Consider the following 22,261-nt stretch of genomic DNA (forward strand, 5'->3'; position numbering starts at 1 on the left):
ATATTTGCTTTTTCCATCTAAATGCTAACTTTTAAAATCATCTTAGTGAATGTAATAAAAATTCAAAAGGACATTTTTTAACTTTTAATCATTCTACCTGAAGCTTCATTTGGACTTTGAATTTGTTCACTTCCTTCTTCTTTACCACAGACTGGTAATGCCAGCCCCCCTGTGACCCCCACATTAGCCCAGTACAAACTGTGGGCTTTCACTGGAAAGGCTGTGACCTATTAGTGAAAATGCTCTTGCCCTTTTTTTTTTTTAACACTATTGATACATTCTACGCATGGTGCACATGGAGTCCTTTCCATTGACATTGGTCTACATTAAATGTCTTAGAAAATAGTAAACATACAACTGAAAATGAAATGCTCCCTGTGCTGACCAGAAGCCAAAGGGAAAGCCATGCTGGGCTTGTTTCAGAAACCTTCATGAGGAGTCAGCCGGAGGGTGCAAGCCTAGTGGTCAAAAAAAACAAAACAAAAAACAAACAAAAAAAAACAACCTTCATGTGTTTATGAGCTTTTTAAAAAAAAATTTAAGAACTTGTACATAGACTTACAGTTGTTTAAATCCTGTTAGTGTGTAGGGTGTGTGTGTGTGTGTGTGTGTGTGTCTGTCTGTGTGTGTATGTAACATACCTGGAAGAATAAGTCCTCTCCTTTCTCCCACACACCCCTTCCCTGAATCTAGGGTAAACTCAGTCTCTTCTGTGAATCACCAAACACCTTTCTGAGACCGTAAGTCCTTTTACAGGCAGCAACTGCTTAAAATCAGGGCTTACAGTCAGTTTCTCGTTTAACACTCTCTAACCGTGAAGTCTGACTGGAACTGTGCCTTCTCACATTCCCCGTGGGAGGGGCCCCTGTTCTCATGCTCGTTATTGGCTGTGTCACTTGCATTTGAGAGTAGTGTTTGGAAGTGAGGTCACATGTTTCTCTAATGGACCTTGGTGGGGTTCCATGGGCCCCTTGAGGAGCAGGGCTGTGTCACCCCCTGGAGGGATGCCCTCAGATCTCTGGGACATGACGGGGTTCTTAAGAGTTTCTCATTCTTTGATGTGCTTGGTCCAGAGTAAATCCCTCCTCCATCCCCCACGCCAGAACCCCTTTACATAAGTTAGTTTTATACACACAGAATACTTGTTTGTTGTCCTCAGTGCTGTACTGTTATCTATGTTACTTACTGCTGGCCTGGTATCTGCCTGCCACATGTCTGGAGGACGGGGCTGTTTTGAGCAGGCCTTTGGCTGTGTCTGCTTGGGGGATCTCGTCTCACAGCGTCGTTGTTTTGATGAAAGTATTAGCCTCTCCCAGGGGCGGTGCCTGGCTGTCGCCTCTGTGGGACAGAGACTGCTCCATCCACCTCCCACCCTGCGTGGAGCTGCTTGCGTGTGGACATCATGGGGTGTGTAACTGTTGGTCCCTTAGTTATGCCCTGGACAGGAGAAGGAAGCTGCCAAATGGAAATCTGACTCCTCAGTGTCCTGAAAAAGTCCAGTTTTCCAAGGAGCTCCATAAAACAGTAACAGATGGGCAGAAAGATCGGGAAAGAGCCCTAAACGCACAGGGCCAGGTTCAGTCTTACCTGTGCTATCCTCAGGGTGGAATCCCAGGCTCTTTCCTGTGGAGCCAGGGAAACGAGTCTTGTCATTTATCAATAACAAGTATATTATTTTTAAATTGAAAGAAAGGAAAGGAAAACCAACTCCCATGTGCCAACTACTTGCCACTGTTACCTCTTCGTCCTCAGTTCTTTACCGAAGGAGGATTACCCTTATGGTACGGACAAAGGGACTAGCTCAGAGGGTGAATGATTTGATCAAGGGTGATTGGGACTTGCATGATGAGTAATATTGGTTGTCTCCTCACCTTGGAATTGGGAACCAGTTGAGATGTAGGCACAGGCATCAGTCACTTGGAGATCAGACATCAGCCTTATTTCTGATTACGGCTTGCATGTGGCTTGGATGTGTGGCCACAATGGGCTTCCTCGAATTTCACCCCCACATCAAGGGTGCTCACTCAGTGCTGGCAGCTCAGACATCCCTCCAGAGCAGAGCCTGGTTTGGGCCCCATGTCAGACCTCAGGCCAGGACGCACCTTCTCTGGGCAGGCAGACCCAAAAGAGCCCAGGGGGGCCAGGCCACAGAGGGTCCATTTCTTGGGGCCCCCTCAGCTCCCTCATCCATTTCTGTGGCACCACTCCCGGGGCAATGCACAGCCTGCTGGCTTGTGCGGGCCTGACTTCACTGCTGTCGTCACGCCCCACATCTCCCCCTAGGAGGGACTGCATGAGGGCAGGGCGCCAGGAGCATCCACCTGGGACAGTCTGTGCACACAGGGGCCCGAGGGGCAGACTCATCCTTAACTCGTCAGCAGAGGACCCTACACTACCCACTTCCGATTCCTGTTCTACACAAAGCAACCCCTCCAACTGAGTAAGAGAGTGTTTTTTGTCTTATTGGGCTTTGAATGGTCCTTTTGTGATAATTCACTTTAAAAAAAAAATCCATTTGTAAATGCAACATGTCATTATAGAAATTTGGAAAATATAAAAATGTTTAAAGAAGAAAAGAATTTTAAATGACATGAAATTCCACCACTTTTAACATCTTGGCTTGTTATTGTCTAGACTTTTTTCTAGGGCATTTAAGCCTTTTAACAAGGTATAGAAAGTGCCCTATTAAATTAGTTTTATATCTGCTTTTCACACTTTGTGTCTCTCTGTGTTGTTTTTTTTTTTTTAAACACTACATTTAAACATTTCTAACGTTATTAAAATTGTAAAGTTACTTTTCAAAAGCTGGTGACAAAAGATAAATATTAGAGTCTCTCCCTAATATTTCAACATATGTATTTTAAAAATGGTCACTGATATACAAATAATTCTCCTAAAGACTGAACTTTTGTTGTGTCTTCTTATTTGGGTTAAACATCGTGAAATGCGGTGCTTAGATAAAAACTGGAGTCTGAGGTGGACAGCTCTCCTACCAGTTTCTCTAGTTTGGAAAAGGACAGACGGTACCAAGTGAAATAGATTCATTTCAGAGATATGCACATTGCGTGTATATGGCTCTGTTAATGAAAGGCCAAGTTAGCTGTTCTGGGTTTAACGGGGTGCTTTATAGAAAGTCCAGCATGTCCTTCAGGCCCACGCTTGGTTAGAAGTCGGACGTGCTGTTTATTCTTGGCTGAGCCTTCCAGGAGAACGGCTGATCCTGGACCTTAGAGCCCAGCAGGTCCTTCCACACCGGCTCTCCTTGAGTGGGGGGGGCGTCAGTCTGTGTCCTGGTAACATGGGGTCACGGTGCTGCCCTGCTCTGTTGCAGGCATATGGTGCTTCTGAAGGAGCAGTATGGGAAGCAAGTGGTCGTAAACCTGTTGGGGAGCAGAGGCGGAGAGGAGGTGCTCAACAGAGCCTTCAAGGTAAGTAACTGCAGCCTCTTGCTGGTTTCTCCACATGGGAGTGGGGGTGGGTGCACGGGGAGGCTAGGGGCCCTGCCCAGAGGCAGGCTTCTGTGGGGGACTGGAAACAACAACGCAGCTCTCACCATGTTTGGGAGGTTTGTTCCCCACCAGAGTTCCATCATTAGGTGATTTGGGATCCTGATGGGTGACGTTTAATTTTTATAAACTGATGGCTGGGATAATTTGCTCAAAGTCAAAAGAGAGCATCTCCTGCTTCCAGCTGCATTTCCTCCAGGTCTCCCCACTGGAGCCTTGGGGACTCGGCTGCTGGGCCTGTCCCTGGCTCTCTTGGATGGACACACACACACACACACACACATACACACACACACGCATGCACACACATTCACCCCACGCACACATATGTTTGGGCTTTGCTCCACACACCCCTGACCTGCTCAGGGAACCCGAGCTCCCCCTTCCTTCCTTGGTTTGGCTCAGCTACTGGCCACAGCTCCTGGCTAGGTCTTACCAACACCCGCGGGGCACGTGTGCCTGGAGTGGCCCTTCTCGGCTTAAAGCAGGGAATCTTCCATGGTCTCCCCCTGATACCTTGGAGCCTTCAAACCTTCCAGCCTTGTTTGGGCTGCCCCTGAAAGCGCGTCTTGTGCCCGGCTGCCCATGGGCTGCCCGTGGCTTCCCTTCACAGGGTCAGCAAGGTGCAGGGAGAAACCCGGGATGGGGAGGAAGCAGCGCAGAAGACGCTCCCTCTCCTGCCCACGTCTCTCCCTGTTCCCAGAGCTCCCGTGTGTATTCAGTCCACTATGTGAAAAGCTCCAGGTTGGGCTGTGGGCGCCTCCAAGTCCTTTCCCTGTCATCCATGGTCCCCACTTAATGGAGAAAAGTCCTCTGGTTGTTCACAGTCGAGGAAGCCCCTGATGGAGAGAGTTTGAATTAATAGGTCACCAGTGGGAAGGTATTTGCTGCCTTCTTGACCCCTGAGCCCAGGCTGGTGGCCGATGAATCCAGCTGGGTGCTCATTTCACTCGTTTAGGCGAGCCATGGGCTTAGAGCAGACATTCTGGTTGCCAATTTCATTTGGCCAGACCTGCCTTTCCTGTTTGGTTTGTTGCTACTAGCAACAAATTTGAGAAGCATCTCTCCTCCACCCATCTTGGCAGCAACGTTGGCAGCTTATTTTAAGGAAGAAGAAGGGAAAAAAGGAAGAAGAAGAACCCAAGAATCTCTTTCCCTTTTATGCCTTGAGTTATAGGGAAAGGATGTCTTCAGCTGCCCGTCAGCTGTGGAAGTACTTCCTGTGCTGACAGGCTCTTTTGTCACAAGAGGGGCAAGAAATGGCAGCAGTCCCGTGGCCCAAGTCAGGAGGGCAGGCTTCCGGGCAGGTAGGAGGTAAGAGGCTGACCCCACCTGCAGGAGACCTCCCCGAGGTGTCCATGGAACCCCAGCTTCCTCAGTCCATCAGCTCTGCAATGCTGTGGTCCATGCACCTGCAGCTGGCCTGCGCCTGGCAGGTATCAGGCCACAAGGGACAGGGCGCTTGCTCCAGAACAGAAAGCCATGAAATGACACACTGTTCAGTTCAGCTGGCTTTTTTCATAGCAAGACTTTCTTCATGATGGCAGCTGTGTGTTGATTTGCATTCTGGCCCATGGTGGACGGGCACTTAGAGTCATAGGGACCAGATGGCCTGAAGTCCTTCTAGTCCTTTAAAGTCCTTAGACTCTCTGGACAAGTCTGACTGGAAGCCCTGTGGTTGGGGGTGGCGTGGGGGAGGCCTGAGGCCGGGTCCCCTAGGAAGGCAGCCAGTTCATCCTTCAGCAGGGAGCTGTCTGGTGCGATCGCTGAGGAGTAGCTGGTGAGGGGCCTGGTGTGGAAGGGAGGCCCCTGCCAGGAGCACCCAGAGGACTTGTGGGAGACCCAGCCCCTTGAGAGCATGCCCACCTGAAGGCTTGTGCTTGTCTGGGTGGGGCTGGTTACCAGGACAACAGTGAGCTGGATTATGAGCTCCTAGCCTGCTGCGCTGTCCTGGGCCTGAGGGCCTGTGGCACGCGGGTGCCTGAAGAACAGAGGTCCTTCCCTCACCGGTGCCCTCGGGGAGCCCTGCAGAGTGTGATGTCGGGGCAGGGCTGTGGGCTGCCCCCGGAGCCTCGCCCGCCGTGGGGGAGCTTCTGCCCTTCCGTAGGCAAGATGCTGTTTGTGGGTTTGTCCCCGGGTCTTGGCTCTGTGCTTCCCTTTCTGGGTCAGGACTGATACACTGCTTGGCCACCACAAGCCATAAAGCTAAGCCGTGAAACTAACCCGCGTGCTCTAGTGAGTGATGGATGGGTTTAGCCACGCACATTCCAGCCGTGATAGGAGATCTGCAGTCATCGTCCTTCCCTCGGTCCCTGCCACCCTCTCCCTTTCCCCTTTCAGAAGTTGCTCTGGGCTTCTTGCCACGCCGGTGACACGCCTATGATAAACTTTGACTTCCATCAGTTTGCCAAAGGTGGGAAGCTAGAGAAATTGGAGAACCTGTTGAGGCCCCAGTTAAAGCTTCACTGGGATGAGTTTGACGTGTTCACCAAGGGCGAGAATGTAAGTCCACGGTGAGTCTCCTCTGCGTCTGCGTCTTCGTGCCCCGCGAGCTCATGGAGAGGCGGGGGCTCCCTTGAGATGTGTGCTTTCCCTTGCGAGGAGCTATGCTTGCAGTTTCCTGGGCCACAGGCTCAGCAATGTTGGGGGCCTGGGATCCCAACCTCTCCTTTCCCTTCCTGCAACCAGAACGTGCTTTTCAGTTTTGTGAGTAGATAGTAAAGCATAATGAATTTACTAATAAAGGGGACTCCGTTAAAATGTGGAGCCCTGGTAATCTTATAACTTGTCCAAACTAATGAAAAGCCACGAGGGAGAAGGGGGACACCTAGCATAATCCCAGTTGCCCAAGAAAACGGGGATCTGGATTTCCGTGCTCAGAGAGGAGAAAAAGGAAGTTCAGTTTCTCAAGTCACAATACAGTCGATCCTCATGGTTCACAGATTCTGTATTTGCCAATTTGCCCACTCGCTAAAATTTATTTGTAACCCCCGAATCCATACTCATGGCATATTCACAGACGGGCTCAGAACAGTGAAAAGTTTGAGTCGCCCAATCTGGGTGCTTCCCGCCGAGCAGAACACGGCGAGGCTCTGCCTTCTGGTTTCAGGTGTCATGCTGTAAACAAGTGTCCTTTTTGCCATGTTGTTAGTGCCACATTTTCACATTTTTGTGCATTTTGTTGGTGATTTCACTGTTTAAAATGGCCTCCAAGTGGTAAGTACTGTCAGCCCTTACAAGAAGGATGTGACATGCCTGACAGAGAAAATGTGTGTGTGTTAAGTACCTTCGATCAGGTATAAGAGTGCTGTTGGCCAAGAGTTCAATGTTAACAAATGAACAGTGTGTATTAAATAAGGTGTCTTTAAACAGAAACACACATAAAACAAGGTTATATGTTGATTAGTTGATGAAAATGTGTGACCAGAAGCTCACATGAACCTAACCCAGCATTTCTCTACCAGCAGGAGTTCAGTCTTTGCTCATTTGCTAATGGTTCAGTTCACCAGTTGTTCACAGCAACTTTCTAGAACATGACTACTGTGAATCACGAGAATTGACTGTATTTATAATGGCCCATGTGTGGAGGCTACTGAGAATGTGCTGTGGGGTCTGCCTGCCACCCCAGCAGTGCTGGGGTTCATCAGGATGTAAACCGGGGTCCTGGTGAGCTAGTAGGGAGGACGTGAGGGGTATGAGTTTGTTTGGGGGTCTACAGTCAACCATAGGCCACCATGCTACAGCCATTGCCCCTTTGAACATAACGTAACCATTTGCATTTCTGGTGGTTTTCCAAAGTTTTCAGAAAGGCACGCTGCGGATGAACTGTCTCGACTGCCTGGACCGAACCAACGCGGTGCAGAGCTTCATTGCGCTCGAGGTCTGTCCCGCCGCAGCCCTGGGGCCACCTGTGTCACATCCGAGGCCTTCCGTGGGGCAGGCTGGGCTGACTTCCCAGCTGTGGGAGGTGGCACGGGATGTGCAGGCATCTGGGGAGAGGTTTTCGTGGGTGGCTGGTTTGCCTTTGACCCATCACACTCTTCACACGGTTTGGAGTGCATCTCAGACGTGGTGGCTCCAGGTGCCAAGTACACCTTGAGGCACAGGTTCCGTGTAAGGGCTACTGTGAGCACAGTGTTGGGCGTAGTGTGGGGCTGGTGAGATGAGGCTGGCTTCGAGGCCTGGGAGGGAGACCGCGCCGGGCTCCCTGCTGGGGGAAGGGGCAGGGTTCACACCCGTTGCCCTCTCCCCCTGCCTGCTATCCAGCCCTCTTGTGGTGGGTGGGTACAGGGAGGTCAGGAGTAAGGGGGTCAGAAGAGGGCTGGGTGGAATGATCCACTTAGATAAAATTAGGGGGAGTTGTAGTGGAAGCCCCCATTCTCTGCTGCAAGAGTTCCTCGTCCTCTGAAATGGTCCATGATCTGCCAAAGAAGGAACTCATGGGGATGGCACCTGGTGATGTTTCCCTAGGCTGCTGTGGGGGAGCTTCCGTGTGAGAAGTCAGTGACAACTGGCCCTTACTCTCACCTAGGTCCTTCACCTGCAGCTCGAGAGTCTGGGCCTGAATTCAAAGCCCATCCCTGACCGTTTCGTGGAGTCCTTCAAAGCCATGTGGTCTCTGAATGGACACAGCCTCAGCAAGATGTTCACGGGCAGCCGAGCCCTGGAGGGGAAGGCCAAGGTGGGGGCAGGCCTCGGGGGGAGGGTGGGGGCCTGCCCGGATCCCTCTCACGGCCCGTGGTCCGGCCCTCGGCAGGTGGGGAAGCTGAAGGATGGGGCCCGGTCCGTGTCTCGCACCATTCAGTCCAACTTCTTTGATGGGGTGAAGCAGGAGGCCATCAAACTGCTGCTGGTTGGGGACGTCTACACCGAGGAGTCTGCAGACAAAGGAAGGATGCTTCTGGACAACACGGCGCTGCTGGGTATGGGGGCTCCTGCTCCACGTGGAGGGCGTGGAGGGTGGTGCTAGCCAGCTCTTCCCACCCGCCTCGTGTAATCGCAGATGGTGTGGGGTGTAGGGCAGAGGGGGCAGCTTCTGTGCTCTGCACGCTGGCTGTGGCTTCAGCTTGACCAGTTGACATAAGCAGCTTGTAGCTGTGTTTCGTATTCTTTTATGAGATGGTCAGTCACATGGGGCCACAAGAGGAAGCAGAAAAGAGGTTCAGGGAAAAACCAAAGATTTTTATACTCACAGGTCCTAGAGGTGGTGGGTAGGGGGTGCAGGGGGGGCGTGCAGGACCACATGCAAAAAGCCCAGGGTGGTCAGGAGGCAGAAGGCAGGAGCCAGGGGACCACTTAGGCCAGGGCCTCTGTCGGGGTTTCTGTGGGAAAGGACGGGTAGTGTGAACAGTTTAGCGTTGCTCAGTTTGAATAGTTCGATGGGCTTTGGGCTACGGGGCGGGCTCTAGCTGACCGACTGGTACCTGGTACTGGGGTGATAGAGGCAGAGGAATGTTGCCTCCAGGGTATGTGGGCCAGACAGAGACATGAGCCTGGATTGTTTAGTTTTCATGTCCTACGCCTCCTCTTGGCTTCTTTACAATATATGGAAACAACCTAAGTGTCTGTGATCTATATACAATGGAATACTACTCAGCCATTAAAAAGATGAAATATTGCCATTTGCAACAACTGGATGGCTCTTGAGGCTATTATGCTAAGTGAAATAAGTCAGATGGAAAAGGACCAAAACCATATGATGTCACTCGTATGGCATAAAAAATAACAAACAAACGAATGAACAAAACCAAAACCAAAAGAAACTCAGAGACACCGGCAACAGAGTGGTAGTTACCAGAGGGGAAGGTGCAGGAGAAGGGAAAAATTGGTAAAGGGAGTCAATTGTATGGCGATGGATGGAAACTAGAATTCGGTGTTGAGCATACAGTAATACATACTGATACTGAATTATAGTATTGTATACTGGAAACTTCTATGTTATTAGCCAGTGTTACCTTAATAAAAAAATAATTTAGAAAAGTAAAAAGAATTGCTGCCCAGGAGGGCCAGCATCTCCCCAGCCAGAAAGTTCTTTAAGATGTCAAACGTCCTAATGTATAGAAAAGAAAAATATATATACAGAGCCAGCTGTCACTGTATTTCCTAGGAGTCTGTGCTTTCTGGCCTCGGGTGGGAGCCCATTCTTGTACTTTCTTAGTTTGGACTGTTCTCCAAGCCGAGAGGAGAGGAGAAGTGGAATCTGTGCACGACTCTAAAAGTGTTGGTTTCTTTGAATGCCGACACTTGTTCTCACCCCGAATGGGTTCTTGGTCCCAGTACCAGGTGTCTTTAGTTCCAGTAAGTGTCCCATGAGGATGATGTCCTGTTTCTGTTTTGGCCCTAGAACCCTGTAGAAGTAGAGGGGGAAGGAGGACATCTTCTCTTGGGGGCAAGACTGTCATGATTCTGTCAATAGTTAGAAGTTTCTTTTTTAATTGAGGTACAATTGACCTATTAGTTTCAGGTGTGCAGCATAATGATTAGATGTTTGTATACATACATTGGGGAAAGATCACCATAGTGACATCCATAGTAACATCCACCACCGTACGAAAAAATGTTCTTATGAGAACTTTTAAGACTTGCTCCCTTAGCAACTTTCACATATACAATCTAGTATTGTTAATTGTAGCCACCATGCTGTACATTACATCCCCAGGACTTAGTTATTTTATAACTGGATCTTTGTACCTTTGACTCCCCTTCACCCATCTGCCCCACCCCCAGCCCCCACCTCTGGCAGCCACCAATCTGTTCTCTGTACCTGTGAGTTTCTCGGGGGTGTTTTGTTTGGTTTGGATTCCCTACATAAGTGAGCTAGGGTTTCTTTGGGAAATTTGTAATGGCATCTCGTCTCCTAGAGCCTGTACAAATTACGGGGCTCATAGAAAAGTAAGGGAGCCCCAGTATTTTCCCTGACAAGAATGTAAGTTTTGTTTTAGAAGTTTTTGTGGCTTTCAAAAACTTAATTTGCCCATGTTTAAAATGGTTTCACAGCGCTTTTCCTACTTCCATTCTTCTGGGGGCTGGGGTGGGGGTGGGCTCTTACTTGGCCCCTAATAGCCAAGGTGATATGTGTGGCTACCTGGACATGAGGGCGGTCCAGGAAAAGCTGAAGGAGCTCCGCGTAGTATAGTGAGTCTCATTTGGTAGCAAGGAAGATATGACTTACATTTGAGTTAAGTCACTAGCTTAAAAAATGGAATATATTTTGGATATGTAGAGGATGGGTGGACATGGTTCAGAGTAATGATTTTTTAAAGGCTTGAGTCTGAGGTAAAATGAAACATTTCAGGCATGTGGGATGGAAGGGGGAAAGTGCACAGATGGGCATAACATGTTCAAAGTGTCATAAACATATTTAAAACACGGTAAGCTGCAGGGTCCCCTTGCTTACATCCCCCCTGATTCACGGAGTGAATGCTGAGGATGAGGTTTCAGGGTCCTGATGTGCAGCTTCTGTGGCTCTGGTTTGGGGGAAGGTGGGAGCGGACTACCTGGTTCTGTGGCTTTAGGACCCTATGATGAAAGTGCCATAAGGGAGTGTCCTGGTTGTGGTGATTTTTAGCCTCTGTCTTTGTACCATTGGCCTGTATCTATTGCTGAGAGACCCCGTCCGTCCGTGTTTCTGGAGGAGGTGAGGGGTTTCGGATGCAGACAACGTGCCCTTCTTGTCCCTCCTCACAGTAACGCCTAGGATCCTGAAAGCTATGTCGGAGCGCCAGGCGGAATTCACAAGTTTCAAGCGGATCCATATTGCCATGGGGACATGGAACGTGAATGGAGGGAAGCAGTTCAGAAGCAACCTCCTGGGGACGGCCGAGCTGGCTGACTGGCTGCTGGACTCGCCCCGGCTTTCCGGAGTTGCCGAACCCCAGGGTGAGAGCAGTCCCTTTGGCAAACACAAACTACCAGTGCCATCGGCCTTCTCGACAGCAAATGAGCTCTTTGATGCCTTCTCTTTTCCAAATGCTTGGAAGGGTGATCACAGTGGTGGATCGCTCTTTCCTCTTCACATTTACAGGTTTGCAGTATTAGGCTTGCTCACAAGAACCTTTTTGTCATGAGGAGGGAGAGGCGGCGTCTAGAGCCAGTACTGAGAGGAGCCAGGCACACGTTTTTCAGTGCCACTGACCTGCCTTTTCCCAAACCAACCATCTAACGATACACATTCGTTTTAAGTAGTCACGAAAGAATTTGTGTACCTCTTAAGAATGAAGTAACTCCAAATTCAATAGCTCACCTTCTGCCTTAGATCATGTTAGGTAATATTTAATGGCCTCAGAACTCAGGGTTTAAAGAATAAATGACATTTCTCCACCAGCACTTCCCCGGGGACCTTACTTTTACCAGCTTCCTTGGACTCTGGAAGAGCCTGGTGATCCGGTTCTCGGCCTGTTGATGTGCAGGAACCTGTCACTCTCAACAGCTGCCTGGGGCTGCGGGTGCCCACAGCCGCATCCCCCAAGGTGGCATGCACAGTCTGCACCTCCCACTTGCTGTCTTGGGGGGCAGGGTAGCTGGAGTCTGAAGTTCAGGGTCATTGGGATCCTTGATTCTGTGGTGACCACACAGCACGGCCACTGGGGCAGGCCCTGTACGTGCGGAGGACGTTAGTGCAGCCTGGGTGGAAGAAACTGCCCTCCCCTTTCTCTAAAATGGCTCCTGTCATTTGCCTACAGAAACGGTGGGTGGCCACAGCAAGCTGGCTCTTACTTTGCGGGGGATTTTATTGGGATAGTGGGCTCACCGGGGCTCCCACTAAAATCACATTCAGGAGAGCGAAGCAGATCAGAGAAAGAGTATTTTTTCTTTAAAAAAGAGGCTCTAAGCTAGTTAAGCTTGAGGTGCCAGGTCACCCTGTGTGGCCAACAGGAAAGGAAGTAGGTGGCCTGGCCTTTCTGCTGGAGTCAGGGACGTAGGGGTGTCACTTGCAGGTGGAACCACACTGGGCTCGATGACTCAGGCCCACTAAGATGCAGCCAGAGGCTGCAGGGGTGTATTAAACCCTAAACTTCCCCGTTACAGGGAGCACCGCAGAGGGAACGGGTTGAGCGTCACCTCTCGGCTCACGGTGCTTCCTGGAAACCAGACTTTTCTGGAGCACGTTTCATCAGGACAGTGGTAGCCACCTTGAGTTGGGCTGGGTTTTCCCTTCTCTGGACACCAAGTGACAGTCCCCTGGGCAGGACCATATCAGTCAGTTATTAACCAGGGAAGGCTGGGCCCAGCACTGTGGAAAGGACATGTGGGACACAAGTCTGAGACAGCGCTGCCCCCAAGCAACTAAGGCTCTGGCTGGGGAGATGGGTCTGATGTACCTGAAAGTTATCTGGAAGGAAGAGGGACCAATGGGATCGCGCTCTTACTACACGCCAGGCGTCAGACGGGGTGGGGACTTTACATGAGGCATCTGATTGACACTTCATGACCACCCTGTGAGGTGGCAGTTACTGTCCCTTTCACAAAGAAAGAAACAGGCTTGGAGAGGTCAGTCAGGGTGCCCCAGGGTGTAGACAGGGAAAGGCTGTGTGCACAGTGGGAGCAGAGGGGAGGCGGGGCTGCATGGAGCTCTGCCCAGTGGTCTTGACAACTCCCCGGCAGTGGGACACCTGGGCCCACAGGCAGACGCGGCGCTGCACAGGTCGGCGAGGGCAGGCCTTGGTGAGTCACCTCCCTCATTTCCTGCTTCATCCCCCAGATGACAGCAGCCCAGCTGACATATTTGCCGTGGGGTTCGAAGAGATGGTGGAACTCAGTGCAGGGAATATCGTCAATGCCAGGTAAGCACCTGGGCACCAGGGCTGCAGCAGGGTGACATGAAACCCACTGAGGGTTTCCCGAGCCAGGCGCCTGGCCTGGAGCAGGGCCCCTGCGCAGTCCGGCATCTGAATCCGCTGACTGTGCCCCTGGATGCATGGGGCCCTCTGACTGCACTCCCTCATACTCACACATGTACGTGTCCCTGATCCGCCTCCTCTGTTAATTAAGGAAATTGAAGGAAGGGCGGGTTGCCCGGTATGTTCTGCCCAGGCCATGCGTGCAGGCTGAGTGGTGCTGTGAGCTTGGAGGGCGCGGGCGGAGCGTGGGCTGGAGGTGGCTGAGTCACCTTCCCTGGGGAGAAGTGAGAAATAGCAGGGCGGTGAGGGGGTACTTCTGGTCTCTTCATCAGGTACAGGAGTAACATCCGGTGTAAGGCCAACCGGACTTTTTTTTTCCTAAACTGGTGCAGCTTTATTTTGAGGAACTTCCTGAATAAATGACAAAACCTGACTCTATAGAGGTCTTCTGAGCAAGGCGGCAGGGGTGCGGTAGGGGGTATGTGCTGTGACATGTACGACACAGCCAGAAATATGTGGGGCGTCCACTTGCAGGGGTTAAGGCCTGGCACCAAGGGAATGCAGGCGGCAGGACATCACTTCTGTGAAAGGAAGAGTTTGGAGGAGTTTGGAGGTGGGAGAGCCCACTCTCACCTACTCAGAAACAGCATCATTCTTGTCTTTCTTTCCCAGTACCACCAACAGGAAGATGTGGGGTGAGCAGCTTCAGAAAGCCATCTCACGCTCTCATAGGTACATTCTCTTGACTTCGGCACAGCTGGTGGGCGTCTGTCTTTATATCTTTGTGCGTCCGTACCACGTCCCGTTCATCAGGTAAGAACACTGAGTTTCTGAACATCTGGGGGACGGGTTGCTGTTCTTGATGTTTTGTTCTGACTTCCTCTTCCTCCTCCCCTCCTGCAACAGGAATAAGGACCTGCCATTGTTCTAGATAAAGGGAGCAAAACCCCCAAGGAGAAGCTAGGCTGAATAGAATATTGTCTGTAATTAAAAAGCCACAATGGGAACCTTCTAGCTCCGGAAGCTGAACTCTTTTAGGAGGGTTACATGACCCTCACCACCGAAGCACAGCTTGGCCCGAGGAGAGGGATGCCGTGTTGAAATTTTAGACAGGAAACCTGTGACCAAGAGCTGAGTAGCTCATCAGGAAGTGCCAATTCTTTTGCCAGTTTTTAAAGAATTCTAAATAATATGCGTGGGCAGAAAGCCTCTGCCACTGTCACCCCGTTATTATGTCTCTACAGTGACAGCTTCGTGAATGTCAGAAAGGGAAAAACCTCAGGAAATGGTTGTCCTTTTAGGAAAGGGTGTGCGTGGGTGTGGGTGTCGGTGCGTGGATGGGGGTGTGTTTGTGTTTTAGGGTTTGGGAGCAGCGCACCTTTCCCATCCTGTCGCGCAGCCCCGGATTGCTAGCTCCCGTCCATGTCGTCAGCATTCCCTCCCCTCTCACTGCTGATACCAGGCCTGGAGCTTGCCTTTCCTCCTGAGCTGAGCAGGGCCGTGCCCGTGGCCTCTGCACACGTTTGGGGACCATAGGTGTCGAGAGGAACACGTGCTCTGTGTTCATAATCCTCTTCTGTGACTTTCGGAAAGTGTTTAAGTCCCCTTGCCTGAGGCCCCTGATTACGGTGTCACGGCAGTTTGGCCGGTCCACAGTGAGTGGGTAGAGGTCAGTACAGCGTGGAGGGAAGGGGAGGTCAGGCTGAAGCTCACGAGCAACGCTGAGGGGCTCGGGTTTCCCAGGAGCTGCCTGCGGCCCTGGACGCTCGCCTGTCCTCAGCCGCTTGCTCCTCTGGCCTCAGCTTGTTTAGCTCACACGCCTATTGGCCAGTTATCTCCTCCCCTTGTCTGCTGGGTGACAGTCCTAGGGAGGTGGTCTGCACTTTACTGTGTAGTTCTGTTACCTGTGCTCTCCTGTGCGTTATAAGCTGGCATTTTAATGCGAGCCAGAGTCTGCATTGAAATCACCTGCCCAGTCCAACATAAGTAACTGGCAGTTTCCTGTTCCTTAAAATGTATTGATTACCTATGAAGCCTTCTGTGCTTTGCAGGAAAACCGGGTGGCGTGGGGCGTGGGGTGGGAGGTAGAGTGGGTGGGGGGGAGCAAGACACGGAACAGAAAGAGGGCGGAGGTGATTCGGATTCAGGCTGAGGTGCTTTTGTGAGTGCAGAGTTTCAGAGTGGGGGCCGTGGAAAAGGTGCTGCAAACCTCCCACGGGAAGCTGCCGGCAGTAAGGGGTCAGGAGTGATGACGGAGTTGCTGGTGGTCCCCTGCTCACTGTGTGGCTTGGCGCCTGAGGACGTGATGAGACAGCCTCGACGGTCTGGGAGTTCTCAGGGCCTCCAGCCTTGTGCTGCTGTTGGATCTTTGGAGCAAAAACAGGTTCGTGTGGTTCCCGTAGCCACTGAGAAGCCACCGCACGTGCACATCCTCTGTTCCAGAGACGTGGCGATCGACACGGTGAAGACAGGCATGGGAGGAAAGACGGGCAACAAAGGCGCCGTGGGCATCCGCTTCCAGTTCCACAGCAGCAGCTTCTGCTTCGTGTGCAGCCACCTGACGGCCGGGCAGTGCCAGGTGAAGGAGAGGAATGAGGACTACAGGGAGATCACCCAGAAGCTGAGTTTCCCCATGGTGAGGAGCCCGCGGGGGTGAGGGGGTGGCGCCCAGCGGTGGGGGCGGGCTGGCAGGGGTGTGGGCACCGGCCTCCCTCGCCACTCCAGCCCCACACGTGGGGTTCTGAGCTGCTGATGTGGGCAGGCCATGCGACCTGAGGAGGTTTCCCGCCCTTGGGGGCTCAGCACTGGGGAGAGATGGGCTGCTGTGGCAGAGCCAAGCCCAGGGCAGCCAGTCCTGCAGGATTCTGTCCCCCATCTGTAGGTTTCCTCAGTGTCCTTCGTCCCCTACTTTTCCTTCCGTGCATTTTCTGATTTTCTATTTAAGCGTGTGGAATGGAAAAAGAAAACCGATGTGTCTATGCTTTGTCCGAGTTGATGAAGAGTATTTGAATCTTAACAGTGTAAGACTCGGTTTTCTTGAGAGTCACAGTCTTGGCACATCCATTCTGTTGTGGCTCAGCTAAGAAGGCCCATTTTCAAAACCAGTGAATTCTTGCCTGAGGAGCCCTGGAGCCGCCCCACTGGTGGCCGTCGCCAATAACATGCTGCCGTCTAGTGGTGATTCCGAGCTTTTCATTTTGAAGCCCGCCGCGTCCTTTAAATTCAGATTTGAATGTTCTCCTTCCTGTGCAAACGCGACAGCCCGCATTCCAGGTGCAGTTGCCCATTACCCAGCGGCGAGGAGAGGCTGTAGCCGTTCTTGCCACTTATTCTGCCAATGTCTGAGACGTGGTGGGCTGGGTCACTTAAAACTGACGTCCCATTTACTAGGCTGCACAGCACTCGAGGCAAAAATCCCTTCATTTTCATTAATAAGTGCTGTAATCCTTGTAGTTTTTATTTCTTGTATAAAAGAAGAAACAAATAAATGAGTGGGGAAATTTGCAATTTGTAGTTTTCCAGACTATGGGGGACATGATGCATGTTTTCTATGTAGTTCTTAAAAAGTCCAACACTTTCCACTTAAAAAGTGCTATTTGAAGTAGTAAGCTTGGGACACATTCAAAATAATTAAAGGGCGTATAATATAGCTCCTTTTTTCAATGGAAATATTGAGGGTACCTATAAATTAATGCTCTACACCTTCACTGTCCAGTAGAGTGGCCACCAGCCACACATAGCTATGTAAATTGAAATTTATTAAATAAAACGAAAACTCCCCTGGTTGTACTGGCCACATTTCAAGTGCTCAGTGGCTGGTGTCTCCTGTTTTGGAGACAGAGGATGAAGAGAGTTGTACTGAACAGCACAGGTGTACACACTCATTTTATTTGCTTGTGAGAATTTCAATCTTCTGTCCAGATTAGTGTTGTGGGTTGGGGGACGTGTGAATGCCACATGGCATAATAGAACAGAAACAGATTCTGGAGCAGAGGTCAGATCTTGTCTTTATCATGTCCTAGATGTATAACCTTCACGTTTTTCTGAACGTGTCCATTTTTAATCTAAAAGAGAGCCGGCCGTGTATTACGCCTCATAGGGCTGCTGTGAGGACGGTGTGTCCCCAGAGCAGAACCCAGCCCCTGTAGACACACTCCCAGGGCTACTGGGCCACCCCGGGGCTCAGAATCACGGCGCGAGATTTGGAGGCAAGGGGAACGAGACTGTGACGGAGGATCACAGGGTGAAAATATATGACGTCCATGGAACCTGACAGAGCTGTACGTTCTGAGCGTTTCTACTTCTTTCCTAAAACCTCATCCTCGTGGCGCTGAATGTCTGGGCACTTCTTAGAATGTAGACATAACGACGGCAGGAGCACAGCCTGGCCATGGAGGTTTGATTGGAAGAGTAAACACTGCCATTCGTGCGGCCCCAGTTAGACTTGGCACTTTCTCCAAACCCCTGAAAAACACTGTCATTTAAAATAAAAAAGTAAGCCATGTGAAAGCTCCTCAGGTTTATGGGATAAGTGAAAAAAGAGACGCTCTAGCAGGAGACTTTTTCAAGTAACGTGTTAAGAAAAATGCGTCTGCCCTCCACCTGCATGATGAGCTTTTCTCCCCTCTCCCACTTTCCTTGCACGATGGGCCAGAGTGACGACGATTTTCTTTACAACTTAGGGAAGAAACATTTTTTCTCATGACTACGTGTTCTGGTGTGGCGATTTAAACTACCGCATTGATCTCACTTACGAAGAAGTCTTCTATTTTGTTAAACGCCAAGACTGGAAGAAACTCCTGGAATTTGATCAGCTGCAGCTGCAGAAATCCAGTGGAAAAGTAAGTTGTGCTTTTGAAATAGGTTTTAGCAGCTGCTCCAATGGGGAGTAACATCTACTACATGTATCTGCTCGTGTTCGGCAAATTAAGTTCCACGAGTGGATTTAAGAATGACTCAGACTTGGTAGAAAACATGTGCAGCCTAGGGATGTAGAGAAATGTGAGTGTCCGTTCCCACACACTTCCTGTTCCTCGTCAAACGGGCTGCGTTCAGGGTCTGTGTGTCCGCTCATGGCCGGAGGGGTCATTGTTGTGTGAGGGGACACTGGTGATCACGTACGCCAGCTGCAGGAGCCAGTGACAGTGGAAGTCTCTCTGCTGACGCCACAGCCTGTGCTCTGTGGTTCGAGGTGGGTTTGCTGTCCCCTACTCACCAGAGAGTACATGGCTGCATTCAGCTGGGGTCTCAGTTGTTTCAGACAGCTCCGTGGCAGCCTCGGAGCACTCCGCTGTGTGAGGAGGGCACCTGCTGAGGTCCCCGAGCCCACCCCACCTCACGCTCATGCACAAACCTTGTAGGGACTGTCGCGTACTTCAGACACACTAAACCACTGGGTGACACATCCGACTCTGCTCCAAATACTTTATTTTCGTCATATCACTGTTTCTCATTGGTGAACATACAACTATAGCCATATCTAATCTACTTTACACACCAACTTGTAAATATGTAGATTCTGTGACTTAGGAATAGAGCCTTCTGCAATGTGCCTTTTTGTTTTTTGCATAAAGTAGAGAGAGTCTAAGAGAACTCAGGTGATCTTGTGACTTCTGTTTCTCCCAATAGATTTTTAAAGACTTTCATGAAGGCAGCATTAATTTTGGACCCACCTACAAGTATGACGTTGGCTCCGCTGCCTATGACACAAGTGACAAATGCCGCACCCCCGCCTGGACAGACAGGGTCCTGTGGTGGAGGAAGAAGCATCCTTCTGATAGGACAGGTGCGTGAGACATGCGCTTTCAGAGCTGAGGAGAGCGGGTGACCAGCGCCAGAGAGGGAAGGTCCCATTTACTCAGCCCAGTGCTCTCTGCTCTAAAGACAACATGTTCTTGATAACCCACCACTGTGCAAAAAGCACAACTTTGGAAGTTGTGCTTTGGGGACGCTCCTCCCTCTCCCTTCTCTAGAGACTGACCTGCACGCGGACGTGTTTCTGCCCTCCCCATCCGTGCCTCACGGCTGTCCTCCCACACCGCCCCTCTGCCTTCTGTTCTGGGCGGGGCGCGTGGACAGAAGCCAGGGGTCTCCCCCTCCACTGTTCCTGCCCTCAACACGCATGCACATTATCCATCCCCTTCTGTTGGACCAAACTCTTATCTGCTTAGAGCCCCAATTCCAAGTGGAACACGTGTGAGACACGGGGACGGTAAGAGTTGGTTACCGATTAGCTGCCAAGCCTGTCTGGAATGATGATAGATGCCCAGCCAGGAAGTGCTGCTGATTTAAAAGTAGAACCCCTACAAACTGGTACATCGACAACTAAACCTTTCTGGTGATGTGTGTGCTGGGATGTCAAAGCCAGGAAATCACATCTGTACATTGAAAAGATACATTTACGTTCAGATCAGTTTGTGGACATTGCATGGCCCTGGGGCACTGAGTCAGGGATGCCTGTGTCTCCTCCTGTACAGAAGTCTGCAGATCTCCTGTGTCCCTTTGCCCCTGGGGTGGAAACCCCACAGCAGCGATTTCTGTGCGCGCCCCTCTACCCCGCATGTGCCCGCTGGAGAGGGTGCAGGTGGCGCTGGTCTTGCTGTTTTGGACAATCCACATGGGAGGAGTTTTCACCCTCGGCCCCAAGGCCGCCGTGGCATGGTCTCAAGCCCAAAGGGTTAGCCTGAATGAGTCGGAGGCCTGAGTGGCCCGTGACCTGGGTCACTTTTTAGAAGCTCCACCGTCCGCATTCACGTATGTTGATATAATTTTGTGTTGTCTGTGGGTCTTTTGATTGGAATCCTGTGAGTAGCTGAAGAACTCAACCTTCTAGACAACGACCTGGATGTTGGCACCAAAGTCAGACACACCTGGTCGCCTGGGGTCCTCAAGTATTACGGCCGGGCAGAGCTGCAGGCCTCTGATCACAGGTATGGCCCTCGCTGCCACGGGCACATGGCCCTACGCTGGGGAAGCCAGGCCTGCTGCTCCCCACAGCGGACGACGTGCTGTCCCCGGCAGAGTGTGTGTGTGTGTGTGTGTGTGTGTGTGTGTGCGCGCGTGCGTGCGTGCGCGCGCGCGCAATGCAGCAAAGAACAAAGAATAGGATGACAAATAGCTGTGTACCCACCACCAAGAATTAATCAACTTTAGCATTTGATCATTGCTCTGCACTGTAAGTGACATTACTTAGGAAAATTTCAAAGACACAACCTGTAGTATTTTGTGTCATTTAAATTTTCATAAAATGACATTGAGCAACTTGCCTTTCTGCTGTTTAATATTTTTGAGACGCAGTCACATCGCTGTTGTACGCATGGCTCCTTCATTTGTAACTGCTGTCCAGGGTTCCACCAAATAAACCCGTGGAGGTTACCCACTCACCTATTGCTGAATGTGTGTTCCTAATATGATGACAAACACTGTAGGGTTTCAGCATTTTTAAATGCACTGAGCTGTTGGGCTGGCCTTGTTTGTCACGCATTAAGGATGGAACACTAGAAACGGGTCTGTCACCCGCATGCACTAGGACCGGCCACACAGGGAGGCGGGTCTTGTAGAACGTCTTTGAAAGGGCGACGGATGGCATTTGAGGGTGTAGACAGGAAGAATTTGATCTTTCCATGTCTGCTACCGAAACCAGCATGTCATTTTCAACTTACACAAGGAAAGAAATTAAGAAAGAGAGTTGGTGGTGACCAGTTAGTGCGTCAGCCAGTAGACCTAAATCTTTCCATACTTCTAAGTTCTTTAGAAACCTGTGGTTGCAAGTACATACCTAGAAATGAGCCTTGGGAAATCTTCAGCTGTATGACCTTCAGGTTTGCTGGTTTAGTGAGTGTATTTAGAAGCATTCATTTCACCACTGTTTACTGGGTGTCTTATTTGCTAAGCCCTGTTCCTGGCACTGAGGATAAGCAGTGAACAAAACAGAGGAGATTGTGCTCTCCTGGAATTTTCTAGTGAGGACGGACAGACAGTAAACAAATGTAGGTTCTGTGAAAGAAAAATGTGGGGGCCAGGGTCAGGCAAGGGGTTGGTGCTATTCTATACCCAGTGTTTGGGGAAGGCCTCTCTGGTAAGGTGACCTTGGAGCCGAGACGGGAAGGAATGTGCGTGTGAGCCATGTGGGTGTAAGGGGGACAGCATTCCAGAGTGGGGAGCGTGGCAGTGAACATCCAGGGGTCGGAGAATAGGGAGGCTGGAGAGAAAAGTGAGGGGAAGCGTCATAAGGAGGTGAGGTGAGGTGAGCAGGCTAGATGGAGCCTTGTGGGCCACGAGGAGGAGCTGGGTTTTAGTCCGCGCTGAGGAGTGGCGTTATCTGACTAGATTCAGACAGACTCTGATCGGGCCAGGGAGGGAGCTAACGCAGCGAGCACGGGAAGAATCGGTGCCGGCTCTGGCCAGGGTGGGTCGCCATGGGGAGCAGTGGTTGGGTTCTGGACAGATGTAGAGAATGGAGCCAACAGAACTGGCTGTTGGATGAGCTGTAGGGCACAGGGGAGAGGAGTTTGGGGCCTGAGCCACTGGAAGAATGGAGTAGCATTTACTCGTCTGGGAAGACTGGGAGGTGCAGATTTGGACATAATGCTTTGAGATGCATCATAGACATTTATTGGTTTTTCTAATTACAAAAGCAGGACATTTTAGTGGTTGACAACTAGGAAAAAATATACATCAACAAACTAGCAAATCATCCATAGTCCCACCCTCTGAGATAGTGTCCGTAATGGCTTGTGAGGCGTCTTTCCGCTACGTTGTCCATGAGCGTTAGACGATTCTACACCAGAAGTTAACCTGTGTGGAGTGTGTGTCGTGTGCACACATACTTAGAGATGTAAACTGTAGGTGAGAAAATTAGGATGATGGTATGTGAACTGTTAGCATTTGCTTTTTTTACGTACTACTTTTTCAAAA

General features: G+C 50.7%; 1 protein-coding gene across 7 annotated transcripts in view; it reads left to right on the forward strand.

Moving 5' to 3' along the window:
- The window catches only part of SYNJ2 (synaptojanin 2), a 95,753-nt gene that overhangs the window by 56,663 nt on the left and 16,829 nt on the right, over nt 1-22,261 (forward strand). For 6 of the 7 annotated variants that reach the window (XM_033100839.1, XM_033100822.1, XM_033100832.1 and 3 more), the window contains 12 exons: nt 3,332-3,428; nt 5,847-6,019; nt 7,305-7,386; nt 8,038-8,187; nt 8,263-8,428; nt 11,193-11,384; nt 13,207-13,288; nt 14,018-14,158; nt 15,788-15,980; nt 18,028-18,186; nt 18,974-19,130; nt 20,157-20,274. In XM_033100839.1, coding sequence (XP_032956730.1) covers nt 3,332-3,428; nt 5,847-6,019; nt 7,305-7,386; nt 8,038-8,187; nt 8,263-8,428; nt 11,193-11,384; nt 13,207-13,288; nt 14,018-14,158; nt 15,788-15,980; nt 18,028-18,186; nt 18,974-19,130; nt 20,157-20,274 — 1,710 coding nt within the window. The remainder of the gene's footprint in view (nt 1-3,331; nt 3,429-5,846; nt 6,020-7,304; nt 7,387-8,037; nt 8,188-8,262; nt 8,429-11,192; nt 11,385-13,206; nt 13,289-14,017; nt 14,159-15,787; nt 15,981-18,027; nt 18,187-18,973; nt 19,131-20,156; nt 20,275-22,261) is intronic. The other variant, XM_033100827.1, reaches the window with a different exon arrangement.

This window comes from Rhinolophus ferrumequinum, chromosome 3 (genome assembly GCF_004115265.2).
Source record: "Rhinolophus ferrumequinum isolate MPI-CBG mRhiFer1 chromosome 3, mRhiFer1_v1.p, whole genome shotgun sequence".
Classification (NCBI taxonomy): Eukaryota; Metazoa; Chordata; class Mammalia; order Chiroptera; family Rhinolophidae; genus Rhinolophus; species Rhinolophus ferrumequinum.